This window comes from Pan paniscus, chromosome 20 (genome assembly GCF_029289425.2).
Source record: "Pan paniscus chromosome 20, NHGRI_mPanPan1-v2.0_pri, whole genome shotgun sequence".
Taxonomy (NCBI): domain Eukaryota; kingdom Metazoa; phylum Chordata; class Mammalia; order Primates; family Hominidae; genus Pan; species Pan paniscus.
This window is the reverse complement of record NC_073269.2, coordinates 60,772,515-60,792,682: the sequence shown is the minus strand read 5'-3', so window position 1 is coordinate 60,792,682 and position 20,168 is coordinate 60,772,515. Positions and strand designations below refer to the sequence as shown.

Here is a 20,168-nt window from a genome sequence, read left to right as displayed (position 1 = left end):
CGTCCTTCACTATGACCAACTCAAAACACGTCTCAGATCCAACCTCCCAAACATGAGATGACTAAAATCTGTGCTAACGTGAAAGACTTTTCATGTATTTTTATTGTTTTTATCTGAGATTCAAACTCTTCTTCCTGTGAAATATGCAAAATATCTAATAGGTATTATTAGTGTTTTCAGAGACATTGTGACTAATAAACCATTAGAATTGTTCATGCTTGTATTTCTAGTATTACAGCAGAACCAGTTAAAATGATTTAAATTCCCAGGGAAGGATTATGCAATTATTTACAATCTTAGAATTGTACTTTATCAGCAAAAACCACACATGTAAATTCTGGAGTTTTGTAGTTTTATCTAAAATTTGTCTCATGACCCAAGATTCCAGAGTCCCAACTCTGGACTTTGCTCTCTCTCTGTCTCTCTCCCTCCCTCATTTTAAATTTTACAGAAATATCCAGGAACATAATGCTATAGAAAATCAAGTTTCCCCAGCACGTTGGGAAGCCGAGGTGGGCGGATGAACTGAGATGAGGAGATTGAGAGCAGCCTGGCCAACACAGTGAAACCGTGTCTCTGCTAAAAATCCAAAAATTAGCCGAGCCTGGTGGCAGGCACCTGAAATGCCAGCTACTCAAGAGGCTGAGGCACGAGAATCGCTTGAACATGGGAGGCGGAGGTTGCAGTGAGCTGAGATTGCACCACTACAGTCCAGCCTGGGCGACAGAGCAAGAATCCGCCTCAAGAAAAAAAAATAGCAAGTAGCCTATAATAACAAATTAGAGGGCTCTGGCTACTAAATTTAAAGGGTTTTATAAGGCTACATAAAGTGCAGCATCCTCAAGAGTGTGGACACAGAGAGCCCCTTAGCAGAAACAGTGTCTAAAGTACATCCGCGTACACACAGTCCCTTTTTAGTTGACAAAGGCTGCTGTGTGGTTTAAGGTGGCATAGAATGTCTTCTCAATAAATAATATTAAACCAATGGGTTACACCTAGGAAAAAATAAATCTAACTCACACTATAAAAACACTTCTTAGTTTTTATCTAGTTGTACATTTTTTATGATTTATGTTTAAATTTGAGAAATAAAAGTCATATACAGTCATCCTTCACTATTCGTGGGTGATTAGTTTCGAGATCTCCACTCAGATACCAAAATCTGTAGATGCTCAAGCCTCTTATATGAAATGGAACACAGTTTGCAAATAACATATGCACATCCTCCTGTATACATGAAATCATCTCTAGGTTACTTATAATTCCTAATACAGCCTACACACAGCTTCATTTGTGTCCATTCAACATAGTTATGCTTTTTGAAACTCTGTGGATATTTTCTCTGAATATTTTTTATTTATAGTTGGTTCAATAAACACCTGTAAACCCCACAGATATGGAGGACCGACTGTATATTTATAGTATGAAAGATGATGTGTTGATATGTGTCCCCATGGAGATGAGACTAACAAGGCCTATGACTCTACAAATGTTTCATCCTGGAATGACTCTGCCAGCTTTCCAGGTTGCAGAGAGTAAGAATATCACTTGTTCATGTGATTCACGATCCTTGGAACCTCCTATGTGCTACATCTTTGGATGGAAATTGGAGTCCCAGAGACAAAATGAGGCTCCACCCTGCTTCCAGAAGCTCAGAGTCCAGGGGTGAGAACCCGGTGGAGAACAGATGGGATTATATGGACATAGTAATGATAACACCGGAAGCCTTAGGCAAGAAAAGAGTCCCATTACCGAAACCATGAGGGCAGACATGTTTATTTCAAGGAGGGAAAACTACATTGAAATTTAAAAAAAATATATATAAGTTTTACTGCTGACAGAAGGCTGAAAGCTAGTCTGAGGGGAGGTGGAACAGCATGAGGGAAGGTGGAACAGCACGTGTCTAAGTGCTGCGTTAAGAGGGAGCCTCTTGTATGTTTGGAATTGTGAGTTCCTCAGTGTGATTGCAGCCTCAATTGGACTAGGAAGTAAGCCAGTTAGGTTGGAGAGGTGGGCAGGGGTCAAGTGAAATGGAGAATTGTGGGCTAAGCAAAGGAGTGTGTTTTCTCTGCAGCAGGCAGTGGGGACCTTAGACATTTGTAAGCAAGAGAGAGGCATGTTCAGATTCGTGGTGTGAGGAAGAGCGATGCCCTAAGATGCAGACTGACGCCTTCAGATTCCAGCTGCTGGTACATGGGAGCTGGCAACCCAGTTTTGAGACAGGGCTGTTGTCTCCGTAGAGGACCCCATCAAGGCCTGACTGTGGTGCTCATGGGCAGGAGACAACATTGGATCTGGGCTCAGCATTTGGAAGTTCCGTGTACACGCTGGTGTCTGTTGGGGGTGTCTTGGGCCTCTGAGAAAGGCGAGTGATTTTTCTCTGTGTGAAAACGCAGTGATTCAACTGTGCATATGTCACCTCCTGAGGGTCTTGTTCATCAGAGTCCTGGAGAGAGGGAAATGCTGAGTGAGGGAGGGTGCTCACGTTTTCCAGGACTCTTTGGGAATAAGACTAGCCACGAGGCTGGGCCAAGGAACACCTACCTCCCGGTTCACTGTTCTGTTCCCTGCAGGCTCTTGGTCCATTACAGCAGCATCTGTAGAAGACGGAAGTCAACAAAACAGCTCAGAGGGCACTTCTGGGTCCTCATTTCATAAGCAGATACCAACATACAGGGGGAGGCCATAGGTGCCTGAGGTCCCTCAGTTGCCAACAGCAGACTCAGACATTCTATCTCTCTGAGCTCAAGGACCCATCCCATGAATAGCTCTGAGTTCCCATCCCATGAATAGCTCTGAGTTCCCATCCCATGAATAGCTCTGAGTTCCCATCCCATGAATAGCTCTGAGTTCCCATCCCATGAATAGCTCTGAGTTCCCATCCCATTGATTCTGTCTCCCACTTTCTGCCTGTCATGGAACCTTCTTCTGGATGTGAGTGGCTGCAGGGGACGTGAGGATACAGTTGAGAATCAGGCAATGGTCTGTGAGCTGAAGGCAGGGGCAGGGTGTCTGGTGCTCTCTCTAGAAAGTCCTCCCTCTGTGGCTGCTGCCTTGGGCCAGGGACCATCCTGCCGGTGAGGAACACACACCTGAGTGCTCCCATCCTGCTTCCCCACATGGCCCTGAGCTCTCTGGCCTCTGCTTCATGAGACTTACTTTTTTTGTTGGAGCACCAGCGATGAAGGAGAAACAAGAGGAGGAGGATGAGGAGGATGATGACCACTGAGGTCCCAATCAGAACATGCAGGTGTCCGGGGTTACCTGGAAGAAGATGAGACACCAATAAGAAGCTAATCATAGCAGTTCCTCTTTATGAATTGTCTTGCATTTCTTGATTGACAGGTAACCACATACAGCCTCTCTTTAGGACAAGCACCCAGATGGCAGGAGACCCAGCTTTCTCCTGCTTTTTCGGTTATAGCTCTCATAGTAACCATAGAACGTGCTGAGGATACAGCTACTTTAGTTGAGATGTTTGACCCCTTCAAACCTCACATTGAAATTTCACCCCCAGGGTGGGAGGTTGGGCCTCTTGGGAGGTGTTTGGGTCATGGAGGTGGATCCATCATGAACAGATCAATGCTGTCCCAAGGAGACGGGGTTAGCAAGTTCCCCCTCTATTAGTTCCTGGAGAGCTGGTTGTTAAAAAGAGCTTGGAAGCTCCATTGCTCCCCCTCCCCTTGCTCCCTCTCTTGATGTGTGATCTCTGTGGTCTCTGCACAGACAGACCCTCCTTCCCTTCTGTCAGAGTGGGAGCAGCCTGAGGCCATCACAAGAAATAGATGCTGGTGCCATGCTTCCAGTACAGCCTGCAGAATGGTGAGGCAAAGCAATCTCTTTTCTTTAGAAGTTACCCAGACTCAAGTGTTCCTTTAGAGCAACAAAAATGGACTAAGACAGCAACGTCCTGAGATCAGGAGGAACGTCTCAGAATAGCCTGGGCTGTCTTCCTGTTCTTCCTGGAGGAGGACGTCATGCAGTGCTTTAGCTGAGTGCTTCCTGTGGCTCCAGGGTACAAAACCCAGGCTGGGCTGCTCTCTCTTCCCCCAGCTACACTGCAAATGGGATGACTCCATATGTCCCGAGCAGCTTTTCTGAGCCTTGAGGGACTGGCTCACATTGAAATGTAGGTTTCTGTTGTCACTCACTGCTTACCTGTTAGTAATGAACCTGCCTGTGTAATGTGTTCTCTGTGTGTTCTGTCTCCCTGGAGTGACGGTGAGTGATAGGAATTGGCATAGGCCCAAGTGCAGTCCAGGAGGTGTTTAGAGTCTTCTCTGGGAAGACTGCACTGGGATTGATACACAGCAAATGTGCTTTAGGATTTCTACATCCACAGCATTCTTGAGTCAAACAACTTGCATTCTCCAAGGAAAGGAAACAAAAGTGAAATGAAGATTAAAAAAAGCGAAGTAGAATTCTCTTATGTCGAACGTCCAGGAAATAGTGTTGAAGCCCGTGTGAAACGTGCTACTCTTTGTGATCTCGGGAGACACGTGTTAGGCTGCTGTTCCACCCGAGAGGCTGGGGGAAGGACCACCCCCTCGGCCATCTATTGCTTCAATACCACCTGTCCTCCTGTGAATTAGTAGGAAAGGGGAGCAGGAGCTAGTGCTGGCACTGATCTCTGATTCCAAGATCTGGACTCACTCCAAGGAGTATTAATGTTTACCTCCCCATGGTCTATCTGAATCTCCACAGGTGATTGGAAGTAGGGGTGAGGTGGGGGATTTGGGTGAGAGGGCATGTTTTTTGTTGCGATGAACAGAGCACTTTCTCTATTCCAGGATCTGTGCTGGAGGATTCAGCGGGCTTTCACATTTTTTATATGATCTCATGCTCACAGAAAGCCAAATAGGGAAGAGGTTTTAGGCTGATTGCCTAATGGATAAGATAAAGGATCAAAGAAGTAATTATAGAGAAATAGAAAAATGATGATTGGAATTCAGGTGCCTTTGTCATTCACGTGTGTTATATTATATTTATGCATTTGTTATTTTTATTTTTTGAGACGGAGTCTCCTTGTGTCACCCAGGCTGGAGTGCAGTGATGCAATCTCCACTCACTGCAACCTCCACCTCCTGGGTTGAAGTCATTCTCCTGCTTCATCCTCCAGAGTAGGAGCTGGGATTACAGGGATGCACCACCATGCTTGGCTAATTTTTGTATTTTTCGTAGAGATAGGGTTTCACCATGTTGGCCAGGCTGGTCTGGAACTCCTGACTTCATGGAATCCACCCGCCTTGGCCTCCTGCAGTACTGGGTTACAGGCGTGAGCCACCGTTCACAGACTTGTATACTATGCTATAATAGGTCCCTTCATTTCCACCACCCCTCATATATCTGTCACTGCTTTCCAGGTATTGATTTATGTGTAGGAGGAATAAATCTCAGAAAGAAATTAATTAAGCGAGGGTTAAACAACTAGGAAAATCATACCCAGCAAGCCTTTCCAGCCAATGATTCCACCTCCCAAGCATATCTTATATCCATCTGCTTCATCCACTTAGGGTCTAAATCAGCACCACATTTCACCAGTGGGGCAGGAATTGCCTTTTCCACAGTCTCCTAGATTCCAGTTATGCACCTGGGCGACCCTTATTCTCATGTCAGTCACTATTAATCATGTAGGGATTCCTGGTTACCCTGAGGTGAATCCAATGGCTGTGAGTATAAAACACACACCCCTTGTTCCTCCTTAGTTTCCTGTGTACCCAGTGTGCTCTCCGTCTCTCCACAGTTGTCTTGTCATTCTCCTCATCTCATTCCCAGCATTTCAGGCAGAGCCTCTTCCTTCCACATCAGATTGTTTTCACCTTTGTGCCTTCACGGCTGACAGCTGTGTGTGGAAAATCCTTCCGCCAATCTTTCAGGGGTTCAATCCGTGTTTTTCATTAATGTCACAAATATCTGTTTAGTGAGACCTTCTCTGTCACCCAAAATCATACACTCAGCATTATCTATTATTGATTTTGAATTCTGGCTGGGCACAGTGGCTAACGCCTGTAATCCCAGTACTTTGGGATGCTGAGACGGTTGGATCACTTGAGGTTGGGAGTTTCAGACAAGCTTGACCAACATGGTGAAACATCCTCTCTACAAAAAATGTACAAAAAGAATTAGCCGGGCATGGTGGCAGTTGCCTGTAATCCCAGCTACTCGAGAGGCTGAGGCAGGAGAATCACTTGAATCCAGGAGACACAGGTTGCAGTGAGCCAAGATTGTGACACTGCACTGTAGCCTGGAAGACAGAGGGAGACTCTGTCTCAATAAACAAACGAACAAACAAAAAATAGATTTCATGCACAGATGCTTCCCAATGGATCATTCATTTATTGGTCCACTTGTGCATTCATTTTCTGCCCTCCCATTTAACCATCTGCAATATCAGTGTCCCAAGAGCACAGGCCAAACGCATCTTGTTCACTGTTTGTGGAAGGCAGGAGAATGCTGTCCCACCCCAAAATGTCCCTGTCCTAGCCTCCATAGCTTGTGAATATGTTATTTTACATGGAAGGAGGAATGAAGATTGCAGATGGAATTACAGTTGCTAATCAGCTGAACTTAAAACAAGGGTATCCTGGATGATTTCCGGGAGATTATGATGGATTTTCATCTTGGTGAACCCAATAGAATCCCCAAGTTTTCAAAAGATGAGTAAGAAGGGAGAGCAGCATTCAGAGAAAGAGGTGTGGTAAGGAGGAAGGGTCTGAGTGATGCCATGTGAGATGTGATCAGTCTTTGTGGGCTTTGAGGAAGGAGGAAAGGGATCAGGAGCCAAGGAACTGGGAGCCTTTAGAAGCTGGGAGAAGTGAGAAGCAGATTCTTGCCTGGAACCCTCAGAGGGAAGGCAGCCTTGCTGTCACCTTGATTTTAGCCCAGTGAGATGCACTTCATACTTTGAGCTAGAGCACTGTAAGATAATTAAATAACCATTTTGTTTTCACCCACGAATCTTGTGGAAATTTGTTATGGCAACAATAGGAAAAGGTCCCACACTGCACAGCCTGAGCATGGGGCCGTGGCTGAATGAGTCAGTGAGTCAAAGTGTGCGTGCATGAGCTCTGTTCTCTGTTACGGCAAGGCTCTTGCTCTGCTGAGTCAGCCAGGGTTGCTTCGTGACCAACAGTAATTCATTCCTGGGCAAGTGGAACTTCTCTAAAACACCTCGCCCTCATCAGATGTTCCCTTCCCTTCCCTCTCTCAAGCCCCCAGGAATTTATCCTCCAGTTAGGAATGCAGGCAGAACAAACATTGCATTTTTCCTGAGAAGGATGTCAGATTGGCAATCATTCTTCTAGCTTGTAGGAGGTCTGAGCTCCATAAAATGAGAGATGAAGAGATTTCACTGAGCCCTGGGTTGGGCCCAGATCCCTTTCGCTGTTGGAGTATCTGGAGTTCGGAGATGGTAGAAGACAGGCGTACAATGTCAGAGCTGTGAGATGCTGAGTTAACGCCTGAATCCAAGGTTTTCACCTCCCCAGGTTTCCAAAAGCAGATATAAGAGTGTTCTGTACTCACCGGTTTTGGAGCTTGGTTCAGTGGGTGAAGGCCAACTATTTGAAGGGTTTCCTAGAACACGAGACAGGAGACAGGTGAGGAAATGAGGGTGTCTGTCCTCTACTCAATGGAAATCTTTGAGGTTGGTTCATGGCCAACACTCTGTTATCTAATATTGGGCCCTGGGAGTCCTGGGATCCTTTTTTCCGTAATTTTTGTATGTGACGCCCACTGTCTTGAGACTTCAAGGTATAAAGAGAAAACAGGAACATCACACTACCTGATCTCAAAATATGTTACAGAGCTGTAGTAAGCAAAACAGCATGACATTGGCATAAAGAAAGGCACATAGAACAACGGAGCAGAATGAATAACACAGATATAATCCATGCATTTACATCCAATGTTTTTTTCTTTTTTCTTTTGAGATGGAGTCTTGCTCTGTCACCCAGGCTGGAGTGCAGAGGTGCAATCTCGGTTCACTGCCACCACAGCCTCCTGGGTTCAATCAATTCTCTTGCCTCAAACTCCTGAGTAGTGGTATTACAGGTGCTGACCACCATGCTCAGCTAATTTTTATATTTTTAGTGGAGACGATGTTTCATCACGTCGGCCAGACTAATCTTGAACTCCTGGCCTCAGGTGATCCACCTGCCTCGGGATCCCAAAGTGCTGAAATTGCAGGTGTTAGCCACCATGCCCAGCCTATCTAATGGACTTTGACAAAGGTGCCAAGAACTCACAATGAGGAAAGGACAGTCTTTTCAATAAACAGTGCAGGGAAACCTGGACATCTACATGCAGAGGAATGAAACTGCACCTCTACCTGTCACTATACACAAAAATCAAATGAAAACGGATTAAAGATGTGAGTCTAAGGCCTGAACCTATGAAACACGTAGAAGAAAATATTGGGGAAATTCTCCAGGACATTTGTCTGAAGGAAGACATTTTGTTTTAAACCTTCAAAACACAAGTAATCCAAGCAAAAATAGACCATTGGGATTACCTCAAACTAAGCAACTTCTGCACCGCTAAAAATAAACTAACAAAGTGAAGAGACAACCCACAGATTGGGAGCAAATATGTGCAAACTATGCATCTGAGACGGGATTAATAACTAGAAATATAAGAAGCTCAAACAACTCAATAAAACAAATGATTTAATTGAAAAAGGAGCAAAAGACATGAAATTTCCCCACATACTAAAAAGTGCTCAGTATCACTCATCATCAGAGAAATGCAAATTAAAATCAAAGTGAGTTTTCATCTCACCCCATTAAAATGGCTTCTAGGCCGGGCGTGGTGGCTCACGTCTGTCATTCTAGAACTTTGAGAGCCTGAGGTGGGTGAATCTCATAAGGTTGGGAGTTTGAGACCAGTCTGACCCACATGGAGAAACACTGTGTCTACTAAAAATATAAAAATTAGTCGGGCGTGGTGGCGTGTGCCTGTAATTCCAGCTACTCGGGAGGCTGAGGCAGGAGAATCGCTTGAACCTAGGAGGTGGAGGTTTTGGTGAGCCGAGATCGCGCCACTGCACTCCAGCCTGGGTGACAAGAGCGAAACTCCATCTCAAAATAAAATAAATAAAATAAAATAAAATGGCTTTTAGCTGCAAGACAGGCGAAAGAAATGCTGCCAAAGTGGTAGAGAAAGGACAACCCTGGTACCCTGTTGGTAGGAGTGTAAATTAGTACAGCCATTACGGAGAAAAGTGTGGAAGTCCTTTAAAGAACTAAAAAGAGGTTGGGTGAGGTGGATCACGCCTGTAATCCCGGCACTTTGGGAGACCGAGGCGGGCACCTGAGTTGAGGTCATGAGTTTGAGAGCAGCCCAGCCAACATGGGGAAACCCCATCTATACTAAAATATACAAAAATTAGCCAGGCATGGTGGTGTGCACCTGTAATCCCAGCTACTAGGGAGGCTGAGGCAGGAAAATCATTTGAACCCAGGAGGCGGAGGTTGCAATGAGCCAAGATCACATCACTTGTACTCCAGCCTGGGCACAGAGGGAAACTGTCTCAAAAACAAAAACAAAACAACAAACGAAAAACTAAAAAGAGAACTTTCATAGTATCCAGCAATTTCACTACTGGGTTTATGTCCAAAGGAAAGTAAATCAATATATCGAAGTGATATCTGCACTCGTATGATTGGTGCAGCACTGTTCACAGTAGCCAAGATGTGGAGTCAACCTACCTGCCCATCAGTGGATGAATGGATAGAGAGAATGTAGTATGTTCGCATAGTGGAGACTACTCATCCATAGAAAGAATAACATCCTGATATTTGCAGCCACATGGATGGAACTGGAAGTCATTACAAAGATTCCCATTTCTCACCCATATACAGGAGCTAAAAGGTGGATCTCATGAAGGTAGAGAGTAGAATGGTGGCTACCAGAGGCCAGGAAGAAAAGGGTGGAGGGTAAAAAAAAAAAAAAAAATATATATATATATATAAATGTATTTATGACCACTAGACTTTACACTTAAAATTGGTAAACGTAGCCAGGCGCGGTGGCTCATGCCTGTAATCCCAGCACTTTGCAAGGCTGATGCGGGTGGATCACGTGGTCAGGAGTTCGAGACCAGGTCGACCAACGTGATGAAACCCCCTCTCTACTAAAAATACAAAAAGTAGCCTGGTGTGGTGGTGCACGCCTGTAGCACCAGCTACTCAGGTGGCTGAGGCAGGAGAGTCGCTTGAACCCAGGAGGCAGAGGTTGCAGTGAGCTGAGATTGTGCCAATGCACTCCAGCATAGGGGACAGAGCTAGACTCCGCCTCAAAAAAAAATGTTAAAGGTGGTAAGCTATATATGTATATTTATCCTCAATAAATATTTTTTCAAACAAAAGTAAAGGGTGTAGGGGTTGCTGGTGATGACATCCCTGTGTGGGTGAGAGGCCAGGATGGGCTTCTGGGAAATGGGTAATGTTGAGGGGCTGAGGGAACCTCTGATCTTCCCAAACTGAGCCCAGTCTCCCTCCTCTGGGTCTCTCCTGACCGCTTTCTCCATCTGCCTGCGTGCCTGGAGCCCTGGCCGTGGGCCTTCATGCAGGCCGTGTAGGAGGGTTTGGAGGTGCCCTGTCTGCCACCCTGTGCCCTGATCCCTCCCTCACACCGAGGCTGCATCTTCTCTCTGCATCTGTCCATGCTTCTCTCCATCATCAGCAGGAAGCTCCTCAGCTAAGGCTCTAGGATCATAGGACATGAGACAGACATTGGCTTTCCTCACCTGTGACAGAAACAAGCAGTGGGTCACTCGAGTTTGACCACTCGTAGGGAGCGTCACGGAAAGAGCCGAAGCATCTGTAGGTCCCTCCGTGGGTGGCAGGGCCCAGAGGAAAGTCTGCCTGGAATGTCCTGTTGACCTTGCGCACTGCAGGGAGCCTACATTCATGGGCTTCCCCCTCCCTGGATAGATAGTACATTTCATAGGATCTCTGGGAGCTGCAGGACAAGGTCACGCTCTCTCCTGCCTGAACTGTGGGGCCCGGCTGGGCTGAGAGAGAAGGTTTCTCATATAGACCTGGAAGGAGAAGAGGCAGTTTCCTCAGGGAGGTTCTTCCTTGTCACAGCTCCCCTCACACCTGACCTGAGAACTCGCTCCCCTGCTCTATGGCCTAGTGCTCTCTCTCTCTCTCACCCTCCACCCCATCTCTCTTCATGTCTATTTCCTCCTTCCACCTTCTCTGTCTCTCTAGGTCTCTGACCTCACTTCCCCACCTCTAGATATGTTTTCCCCTTTTGGATTCTTTTATTCTCTCTGACTCTCCTTGGATTGGTTGACTTGATGTTACTTTTTTTAATTCTGAGTTTCTCAGTTTGCATCCTGTTCATAACTTTCTGCATATTTCTAGCTATTATCTATCGATCTATCTATTTATCTGTTCGGTGCCTATCTACAAATTCTCTACCTGTCATCTATATCTATATATCATCTATTTATCTATCAATTGTCTATCTATCCATCAATCATCTATTATCTATATCTATGTGTCATCCCTCTCTCTCTATGATTTCTCTCTTTGTCTGCCTCTCTATCTCTATATATTATCTATCTGTCTTCATCATCATCATCTCTATGTATCATCTATTAATGAATCAATCAATCATCATCTATGTATCTATAACCTATTATCTATCATCTACCTATTTATCATCTATCTATATCTATCCATCTATCATCTGTCTTGCTCTGCCTCTCGGTCTCTCTAGTTCTCTTTGGAATCTCTGCAATTCATCCCCACATCTCCATCTTTCTATGCCCTTGTGCCTCTCCCTCAGGACTCTAATTGTAGTGCTTTTCTCTGCTCCCTTCCATCATTCTCTCCACTTCTCTGCCCTCTTTTCTCTCTCTTTATGTGTCTGTGAGTCTCTCAGTCTCCTTCCTCTGGCTCATTCTCTGTGTGTTTATGTCTTTGCTTTTTGGTGTTCCTGATTTCTCTCTGTGCCTCTCAGTGATCCTCTCATATGTGGGGTTATTTGAAATGTGAGCCTCAGAATCCAGTCTGGGGACCACAAGTTCACACAGCATACAGGGGTTGGTGTTCTGGGGCCATGATATCCTGGGACGATTACTCTCAATTTCATGGAAGGCAGAGGTGTCAGAATAAACACGGCATCTGTAGGTGCCACAAGGACTGAGGCCACAGGACCCAACTCAGGTCAGAAATATGGGTGTCCTTGGGTTCTCCTGGTAGAGAACACTTTGTGGAGGTAAAACAGAAATGAAACTTCTAACCTGTGCCAGGTCTGTGAGCAAAGTCAGCATGGAGGGACACCTCTCTCTGGGACATGTCTGTCTGTCTGTCTCCTTTAACTCTTTCTGTCTTTTCTAACTCCCTGTATGGCCCCTGTGTCTGTCCTCTGTTATGACACCTGGTCTGTACTTGTGTCTCCTGTTTCTCTGTCTCTGTTGGTACAGACCTCACCAAGTCAGTCTCTCTCCATAAGAATACCAAGCTCATCTTCCTTACAACCACCTGGGCCTCCAAGTCCTGGATCATTCACTCTGCATCCCGATGACAATGAGAAGAATGTCTGGACACTCTCACCTATGATAACGATGTCCAGAGGGTCACTGGGAGCCGACAACTGATAGGGGGAGTGAGTAACAGAACCGTAGCATCTGTAGGTCCCTGCCAGGTCTTTCGTCATGCGACCGATGGAGAAGTTGGCCTTGGAGACCCCATCATGGTGCTCTCCAATGAGGTGCAAAGTGTCGTTAAACATCCCCTCTCTGTGCAGAAGGAAGTGCTCAAACATGACATCTGACCAACATTGCAGGATGACTGTCTCTTCTGATTTCACCAGGCGACCTGGGTGGGCCAGGAGGGAAGGTTTTCTGTGGACTCCTAGGAAGAGAGGTTGTGAGTTTAGAAGGTGTCTCTCTTTATCATCCCATCCATGGCACTTGGAATGAGGGAGGCTTCCCCTCTCTGGTGTCTTATCCCTCTCCTTCCTCTCTGTGTCTTCATATTCTTTTCTGTGCCCATAACTCCTGGTGCAGGTCCTTCCATCTGTCTCCCTCCCTCTTCTCTGTCCCTCTGTCTCTAGTAGCCTCTGATTCCCTTGCCGCTGGGCTCAGCCTCATCTCTTGGGCTGTTGTATCTATTTCACTCTAATGTCTTTCCTGCTGTCGTTGTGGGGGTGGATGAGGAACCAGGATAGGCTGCATGTCCAGGCTCTTAGCAGCCTGGTTCAATCTCTTTTGGACGAATTGGAATCCTTGGCAGGAGGTATGAACTGATCAGTAAGGCAGGTACCAGTATCCACACACCCTGTTCCTGGTGGGGACTGGGAGCCACTCTTGCCATGCCTGTGCCTTCTCCATGGTGCCAGTTTCCATAGGCTGGCTCCTGGTGCTGGTTGGAGGAGTATCAACCCCTCCCTATGTGGATGGAGCCTGGTGGTGGCATCATCATCCCACCCTTGCTGATCTCGGTGTAGCCAACCTTCTCCTTGTTTGGTTTCTTTAATTAATTAATTAATTTTAGAGACAGAGTCTCACTCCTTCGCCCAGGCTGGAGTGAAGTGGTGTGGTCTAGGCTCACTGCAACCTCTGTCTCCTGGGTTCAAGCTATTCTCCTGCCCTCAGCCTCCCGAGTCGCTAGTGTTACATGCACCTGCCACCATGCCTGGCTATCCTTGTGTCTTTTCTTAACTTGTCCTTGACCTGGGTTCCAGTGTTGTTTTCCTGTTGCTGCTGTAGAAAATTATCGGAAGCATGGCAGCAGGAGAGAGCACACTGACCCCCTCCGATTCTGAAGACAGAAAGCGGACCCTGTTTTTCGAGGGCTAAAATCAAGGCATCTGCAAGGCTGTGTTCCCTCTGGAGACTCAGGAGAATCAGTTCCTTGACTTTCCCAGCCTCTATAGGCCACCTGCATTCATGGCTTATGGCCTTCATCCACCCTCACAGCTGATGGAGTCTCCCACTACGCTGCTCTAATCCCCACTCTCCTCTTCCTCCTCCTTTCATGTGGACCCTTGTGATTATACTGAGCCCACCGGGACAGTCCAGGCTCTCTCCCCATCTCAAGGTCAACTCATCAACAATCTGAACTCCATCTTCCCCTTCAGTCCCTTCCCCTATAACATAAATAGTCACAGACTCCAGGGATCAGAATGCAGTCATCATTGGGGACAATTATTCTTCCCACCACAGCAACCATTTCCCTGTATTCAGTCCCCCTTTACCCCAAATACAGTGAGGTCCTGCGTGATGGGACCCTCAAGGACATGCCTACCAGAAGCTCTGGGATTCAGGAAGTGGGACAAGGAGAATCCCAGAAAGGAGCCCTCTGACCTGTGACCATGATCACCAGGGGGTTGCTGGGTGCCGACCACACACTGGGGGAGTGTGTGTGTGAACCCCGGCATCTATAGGTCCCTGCGTGTGACGGGGTCACAGGGCCCATGAAAAGGCTTTTCCAGAATATTCTGTTGTACAGCTCAGGGACAGGCAAACCATCACCCTTGTGCAGACTGAAGTTGTTAAACCCAAGATTAGAGTGACACCGAAGAGTCACATGTTCTGGAGGCACCACAAGGCTGGGCCAGGTAGAAAGCAAGGGCTTGTCCTGACCACCTTGGGGAGAAGGAGGCGCTGCCTTAGAGAGGAGGATGTGGAGCCGCCCCTCCCTCCCTGTGCTCAGAAGATTCTCCCCACTTTCCACGTTTCTATGGCTGCTATCACACCTTGGTGCCTAGGGCTAAAGGAAGGACCCATCCCACAAACACAAGGTGTCTCCCTACAACAAAAGTGTCAGCTGAGAACTGTGAACAAGTGCTGAGTAAGAGACTCCTACTAGATTTTAATACTGTAAGATTACTCACATAAAACAACACAGGGTAGACATGGGGTGGAGGGCATGTCCTTTGAGAATGGAATATCAGCAGATGCCTGAATGAAAATAAAAAACTGAGCCCCCATCAGTGGATTTGGAATGTCAGGGCCATGGCTGTGGTTTCCCACCTCTTCTGGTAGAGTGACAGCAGCCACACTGCATCCCCTACCGTCATGGAAACGCTGAAGTGTGTGAGTAACACCTTTGTCCTCAGAGGATCTGCTGTTCCTACCACTTCCCCACCACACAACCCAGCTTTGAGCACCCCAGTCTAACCCTGGTCCCTACAGAACTTGACTCTGCCAAGGGAATGAAAGGCCAGGGAGGCAAGGTCGGAACTGTGGGCCGAGCACCCCAGAGTCCCCTCTTCCTAGTTTGTGAGAGACTCCCGGACAGGACTTCCCTCCCGTTTCAGGAAAATCCTCTTATGTGGGGAGATGACACCTTAAGGTTTGGAGAAGGACTTACCCTCATGTGGCCAGGCCCCCTGCAGCAAGAAGAACCCTGGAAAGAAAGATCATGATGGACCATCCATCTGCAGGCAAACCAGGCCTCCCTTGCTGCCCCCACTGGGCTGTGAGTCTTGGTAGCCAGGCCCTTCCTGGGCCGAAGGGAAACTCACCCTCAGTGCCTACCTGCACCCAAGAAAGGGCTCTCGGCTGTGCAGAGACCCAGCCTCCAAGTCCATATCCCCACCCCAAGCCCATATCTCCACTCCAGGCCGATATTTCCACCCTAGACCCATCTAGCCAATCCGGGCCCACATCTCCAATCCAGGCTCAGATCTCCACCCTAGGCCCATATCTCCAATCCAGGCCCATATCTCCACTCCAGGCCCATAACTCCTCTCCAGTCCCATATCTCCACTCCAGGCCCATATCTCCTCCCCGGGCGCAGATCTCCACCTCCAGGCCCATAACTACACTCCAGGATCATATCTCCACTCCAAGCCCATATCTCCACATCAGGCCCATATCTCCACTCCAGTCCCATATCTCCACACCCAGGCCCATATCTCCATTCCAGGCCCATATCCCCATCCTAGGCCCATATCTCCACCACAGGCCCAGATCTCCACTCCAGGCCCATATCTCCACCCCACGCCCATATCTCCACTCCAGGCCCATATCTATACCCCATGCCCATATCTCCACTCCATACCCATATCTCCACCCCACGCCCATATCTCCACTCCAGGCCCATATCTCCACCCCACACCCATATCTCCACTCCAGGCACATATCTCCACCCCACGCCCATATCTCCATTCCAGTCCCATATCTCCACTCCAGTCCCATATCTCCACCCCATGCCCATATCTCCACTCCAGTCCCATATCTCCACTCCAGTCCCATATCTCCACTCCAGTCCCATATCTCCACCCCATGCCCATATCTCCACTCCAGTCCCATATCTCCACTCCAGGCCCATATCTCCACTCCAGTCCCATATCTCCACTCCAGACCCATATCTCCACTCCAGGCCCATATCTCCACCCCACACCCATATCTCCACTCCAGGCCCATATCTCCACTCCAGGCCCATATCTCCACTCCAGTCCCATATCTACACCCCATGCCCATATCTCCACTCCAGTCCCATATCTCCACTCCAGTCCCATATCTCCACTCCAGTCCCATATCTCCACTCCATGCCCATATCTCCACTCCAGGCCCATATCTCCACTCCAGTCCCATATCTCCACTCCAGACCCATATCTCCACTCCAGGCCCATATCTCCACTCCAGTCCCATATCTCCACTCCAGTCCCATATCTCCACCCCATGCCCATATCTCCACTCCAGTCCCATATCTCCACTCCAGGCCCATATCTCCACTCCAGTCCCATATCTCCACTCCAGACCCATATCTCCACTCCAGGCCCATATCTCCACCCCACACCCATATCTCCACTCCAGGCCCATATCTCCACTCCAGACCCATATCTCCACTCCAGTCCCATATCTCCACCCCATGCCCATATCTCCACTCCAGTCCCATATCTCCACTCCAGTCCCATATCTCCACCCCATGCCCATATCTCCACTCCAGGCCCATATCTCCACTCCAGTCCCATATCTCCACTCCAGACCCATATCTCCACTCCAGGCCCATATCTCCACCCCACACCCATATCTCCACTCCAGGCCCAGATCTCCACCCCACGCACATATCTCCACCCCATGCCCATATCTCCACTCCAGTCCCATATCTCCACTCCAGTCCCATATCTCCACCCCATGCCCATATCTCCACTCCAGGCCCATATCTCCACTCCAGACCCATATCTCCACTCCAGTCCCATATCTCCACCCCAGTCCCATATCTCCACTCCAGTCCCATATCTCCACTCCAGTCCCATATCTCCACCCCATGCCCATATCTCCACTCCAGGCCCATATCTCCACTCCAGACCCATATCTCCACTCCAGTCCCATATCTCCACCCCAGTCCCATATCTCCACTCCTGGCCCATATCTCCACTCCAGATCCATATCTCCACCCCAGGCCCATATCTACACTCCAGGCCCATATCACCACCTCCAGGCCCATATCTCCACTCCAGGCCCATATCTCCACTCCAGGCCAATATCTGCACTCCAGGGCCATATCTCCACTCAAGGCTCATATCTCCACTCCAGGCCCAGATCTCCACTCCAGGCCCAGATCTCCACCTCCAGGCCCGTATCTCGACTCTAGGCCCATATCTCCACTCCAGGCTCATATCTCCATTCCAGGTCCATATCTCCACCTCCAGGCCCATATCTCCACTCCAGGCCCATATCTCCACACCCAGGCCCATATCTCCCCTCCAGGCCCATGTCTCCACTCCAGGCTCATATCTCCACCCCAGCCCAATCTCCCTATCTCCCTTCCAGATTCCTATCTCCACTCCAGGCCCAGATCTCCACTCCAGGCCCAGATCTCCACTTCTAGGCCCATCACTCCATCTCTAGGCCCAGATCTCCACTCCAGGCCCAGATCTCCACTCCAGGCCCATAACTCCACTTCCAGGCCTATATCTCCAACTCTGGGCCCCAATCTCCATCCCCGCACTCCCTCCCTCGATTCCCTTCCAGGACTCACCAACACACGCCATGCTGATGACCATGAGCGACATGGTGCTGCCGGTGCAGACAGGCAGCCGCGCCCCAGCTCAGCTCAGCAGCGCACAGGATGTTATTTGGCGCCCTGCCCATGCAGTTTACATGCTGACCACATCATGGGAGGGTGACGTACGCAGGCTCTTTCTACCTTGCATGAGGCCCAGTGGGTGCTCGCTCAAGAGCGGAACATGGCTTCCTGGAAATTGTTCTCACTAGAATTGACACCTCGGGTCCTTCACTATGACCAACTCAAAACACGTCTCAGATCCAACCTCCCAAACATGAGATGCCTAAAATCTGTGATAACATGAAAGAGTTTTCACGTATTTTTATTGTTTTCATCTGAGATTCAAACTCTTCTTCATGTGTAATATGCAAAATATCTAATAGGTATTATTAATGTTTTCAGAGTCATTGTGACTAATAAACCATTAGAATTGTACATGCTTGTATTTCTAGTATTACAGCAGAACCTGTTAAAATGATTTAAACTCCCAGGGAAGGATTATGCAGTTATTTACAATCTTAGAATTGTGCTTTATCAGCAAAAACCACACATGTAAATTCTGAATTTTTATAGTTTTATCTAAAATTTGTCTCATGACCCAAGATTCCAGAGTCCTAACTCTGGAGTTTGCTCTCTGTCTGTCTCTCTCCCTCCCTCATTTTAAATTTTACAGAAATATCCAGTAACATAATGCTATAGAAAATCAAGTTTCCCCCAGCACGTTGGGAAGCCGAGGTGGGCGGATGAACTGAGATGAGGAGATTGAGAGCAGCCTGGCCAACACAGTGAAACCATGTCTCTGCTAAAAATCCAAAAATTAGCCATGCCTGGTGGCAGGCACCTGTAATGCCAGCTACTTAAGAGGCTGAGGCACGAGAATCGCTTGAACCTGGGAGGCGGAGGTTGCAGTGAGCTGAGATTGCACCACTACAGTCCAGCCTGGGCGACAGAGTAAGACTCCGCCTCAAGAAAAACAAAAATAGCAAATAGCCTATAATAACAAATTAGAGGGCTCTGGCTACTAAATTTAAAGGGTTCTATGAGGCTACATAAAGTGCAGCATCCTCAAGAGTGTGGACACAGAGAGCCCTTTAGCAGAAACAGTGTCTAAAGTACATCCATGTACACACAGTCCCTTTAGAGTTGACAAAGGCTGCCGTGTGGTTTAAGGTGGCATAGAATGTCTTCTCAATAAATAATATTAAACCAAAGGGTTACACATAGGAAATAATAAATCTAAACTTATTCTCACACTATAAAAACACTTCTTAGTTTTTATCTAGTTATTGTACATTTTTTATGATTTATTTTTAAATTTGAGAAATAAAAGTCATATACGGTCATCCTTCACTATTCGTGGGTGATTGGTTTCAGGATCTCCACTCAGATACCAAAATCTGCAGATGCTCAAGCCTCTTACATAAAATGACACAGAATTTGGATATAACCCATGCACATCCTCCTGTATACATGAAATCATGTCTAGATTACTTATAATTCCTGATACAGCCTACACACCGCCTCATTTGTGTCCATTCAAGACAGTTTTACTTTTTGAAAGTTTGTGGATATTTTCTCTGAATATTTTTGATTTATACTTGGTTCAATAAAGACCTGTAAACCCCACAGATATGGAGAAGTGACTGTATAATTATAGTTTGAAAGATGATATGTTGATATGTGTCCCCGTGGAGATGAGACTAACAAGGCCTATGACTCTACAAATGTTTCATCGTGGAATGACTCTGCCAGCTTTCCAGGTCTGCAGAGAGTAAGAATATCACTTGTTCATATGATTCACGATCCTTGGAACCTCCTACGTGCTGCATCTTTGGATGGAAATTGGAGTCCCAGAGACAAATGAGGCTCCACCCTGCTTCCAGAAGCTCAGAGTCCAGGGGTGAGAACCCAGTGGAGAACAGATGGGGTTATGTGGACATGGTAATGATAACACCGGAAGTCTTAGGCAAGAATAGAGTTCCATTACCGAAACCATGAGGACAGACATGTTTATTTGAAGGAGGGAAAACTACATTGAAATTATTCAAAAAAATTTATAAGTTTTACTGCTGACAGAAGGCTGAAAGATAGTCTGAGGGGAGGTGGAACAGCATGAGGGAAGGTGGAACAGCACGTGTCTAAGTACTGCGTTAAGAGGGAGCCTCTTGTATGTTTGGAATTATGAGTTCC

The 20,168-nt window shown here is 47.4% G+C and overlaps 1 protein-coding gene and 1 long non-coding RNA gene across 3 annotated transcripts; one reads left to right on the top strand and one right to left on the bottom strand.

Annotated features, from left to right (window-relative positions):
• Positions 1-1,760: 1,760 nt before the first annotated feature.
• Positions 1,761-18,043, bottom strand: LOC134729565 (killer cell immunoglobulin-like receptor 2DL1). 2 transcript variants are annotated; one of them, XM_063599652.1, is made up of 9 exons: positions 17,952-17,985; positions 15,333-15,368; positions 14,324-14,605; positions 12,570-12,833; positions 10,748-11,041; positions 7,525-7,575; positions 3,160-3,264; positions 2,545-2,597; positions 2,270-2,446 (listed from the first exon to the last, which is right to left on the bottom strand). In XM_063599652.1, the coding sequence occupies exons 1-9, from the start codon at positions 17,983-17,985 to the stop codon at positions 2,270-2,272; spliced, it is 1,296 nt and encodes a 431-aa protein (XP_063455722.1). The 2 variants fall into 2 exon arrangements, with proteins under 2 accessions (XP_063455723.1, XP_063455722.1); XM_063599653.1 differs by lacking the exon at positions 14,324-14,605 and having other exon boundaries at positions 1,761-2,446; positions 12,570-12,869; positions 17,952-18,043.
• On the top strand, positions 15,153-18,410 carry LOC130540998 (uncharacterized). The gene is made up of 3 exons (XR_008955032.2): positions 15,153-15,195; positions 15,280-15,546; positions 17,945-18,410. It is a non-coding gene; the product is annotated as an uncharacterized LOC130540998 (long non-coding RNA).
• Positions 18,411-20,168: the final 1,758 nt, after the last annotated feature.

Excerpts from the sequence above, each read along its gene's own strand:
- LOC134729565 (XM_063599652.1), bottom strand. The coding sequence starts at position 17,985 with ATGTCGCTCATGGTCATCAGCATGGCGTGTGTTG. Across the intron at positions 15,369-17,951 it reads CATCAGCATGGCGTGTGTTG|GGTTCTTCTTGCTGCAGGGG; the intron begins GTGAGTCCTGGA and ends CTTTCTTTCCAG. Across the intron at positions 14,606-15,332 it reads GGGGGCCTGGCCACATGAGG|GTGGTCAGGACAAGCCCTTG; the intron begins GTAAGTCCTTCT and ends CTTCTCCCCAAG.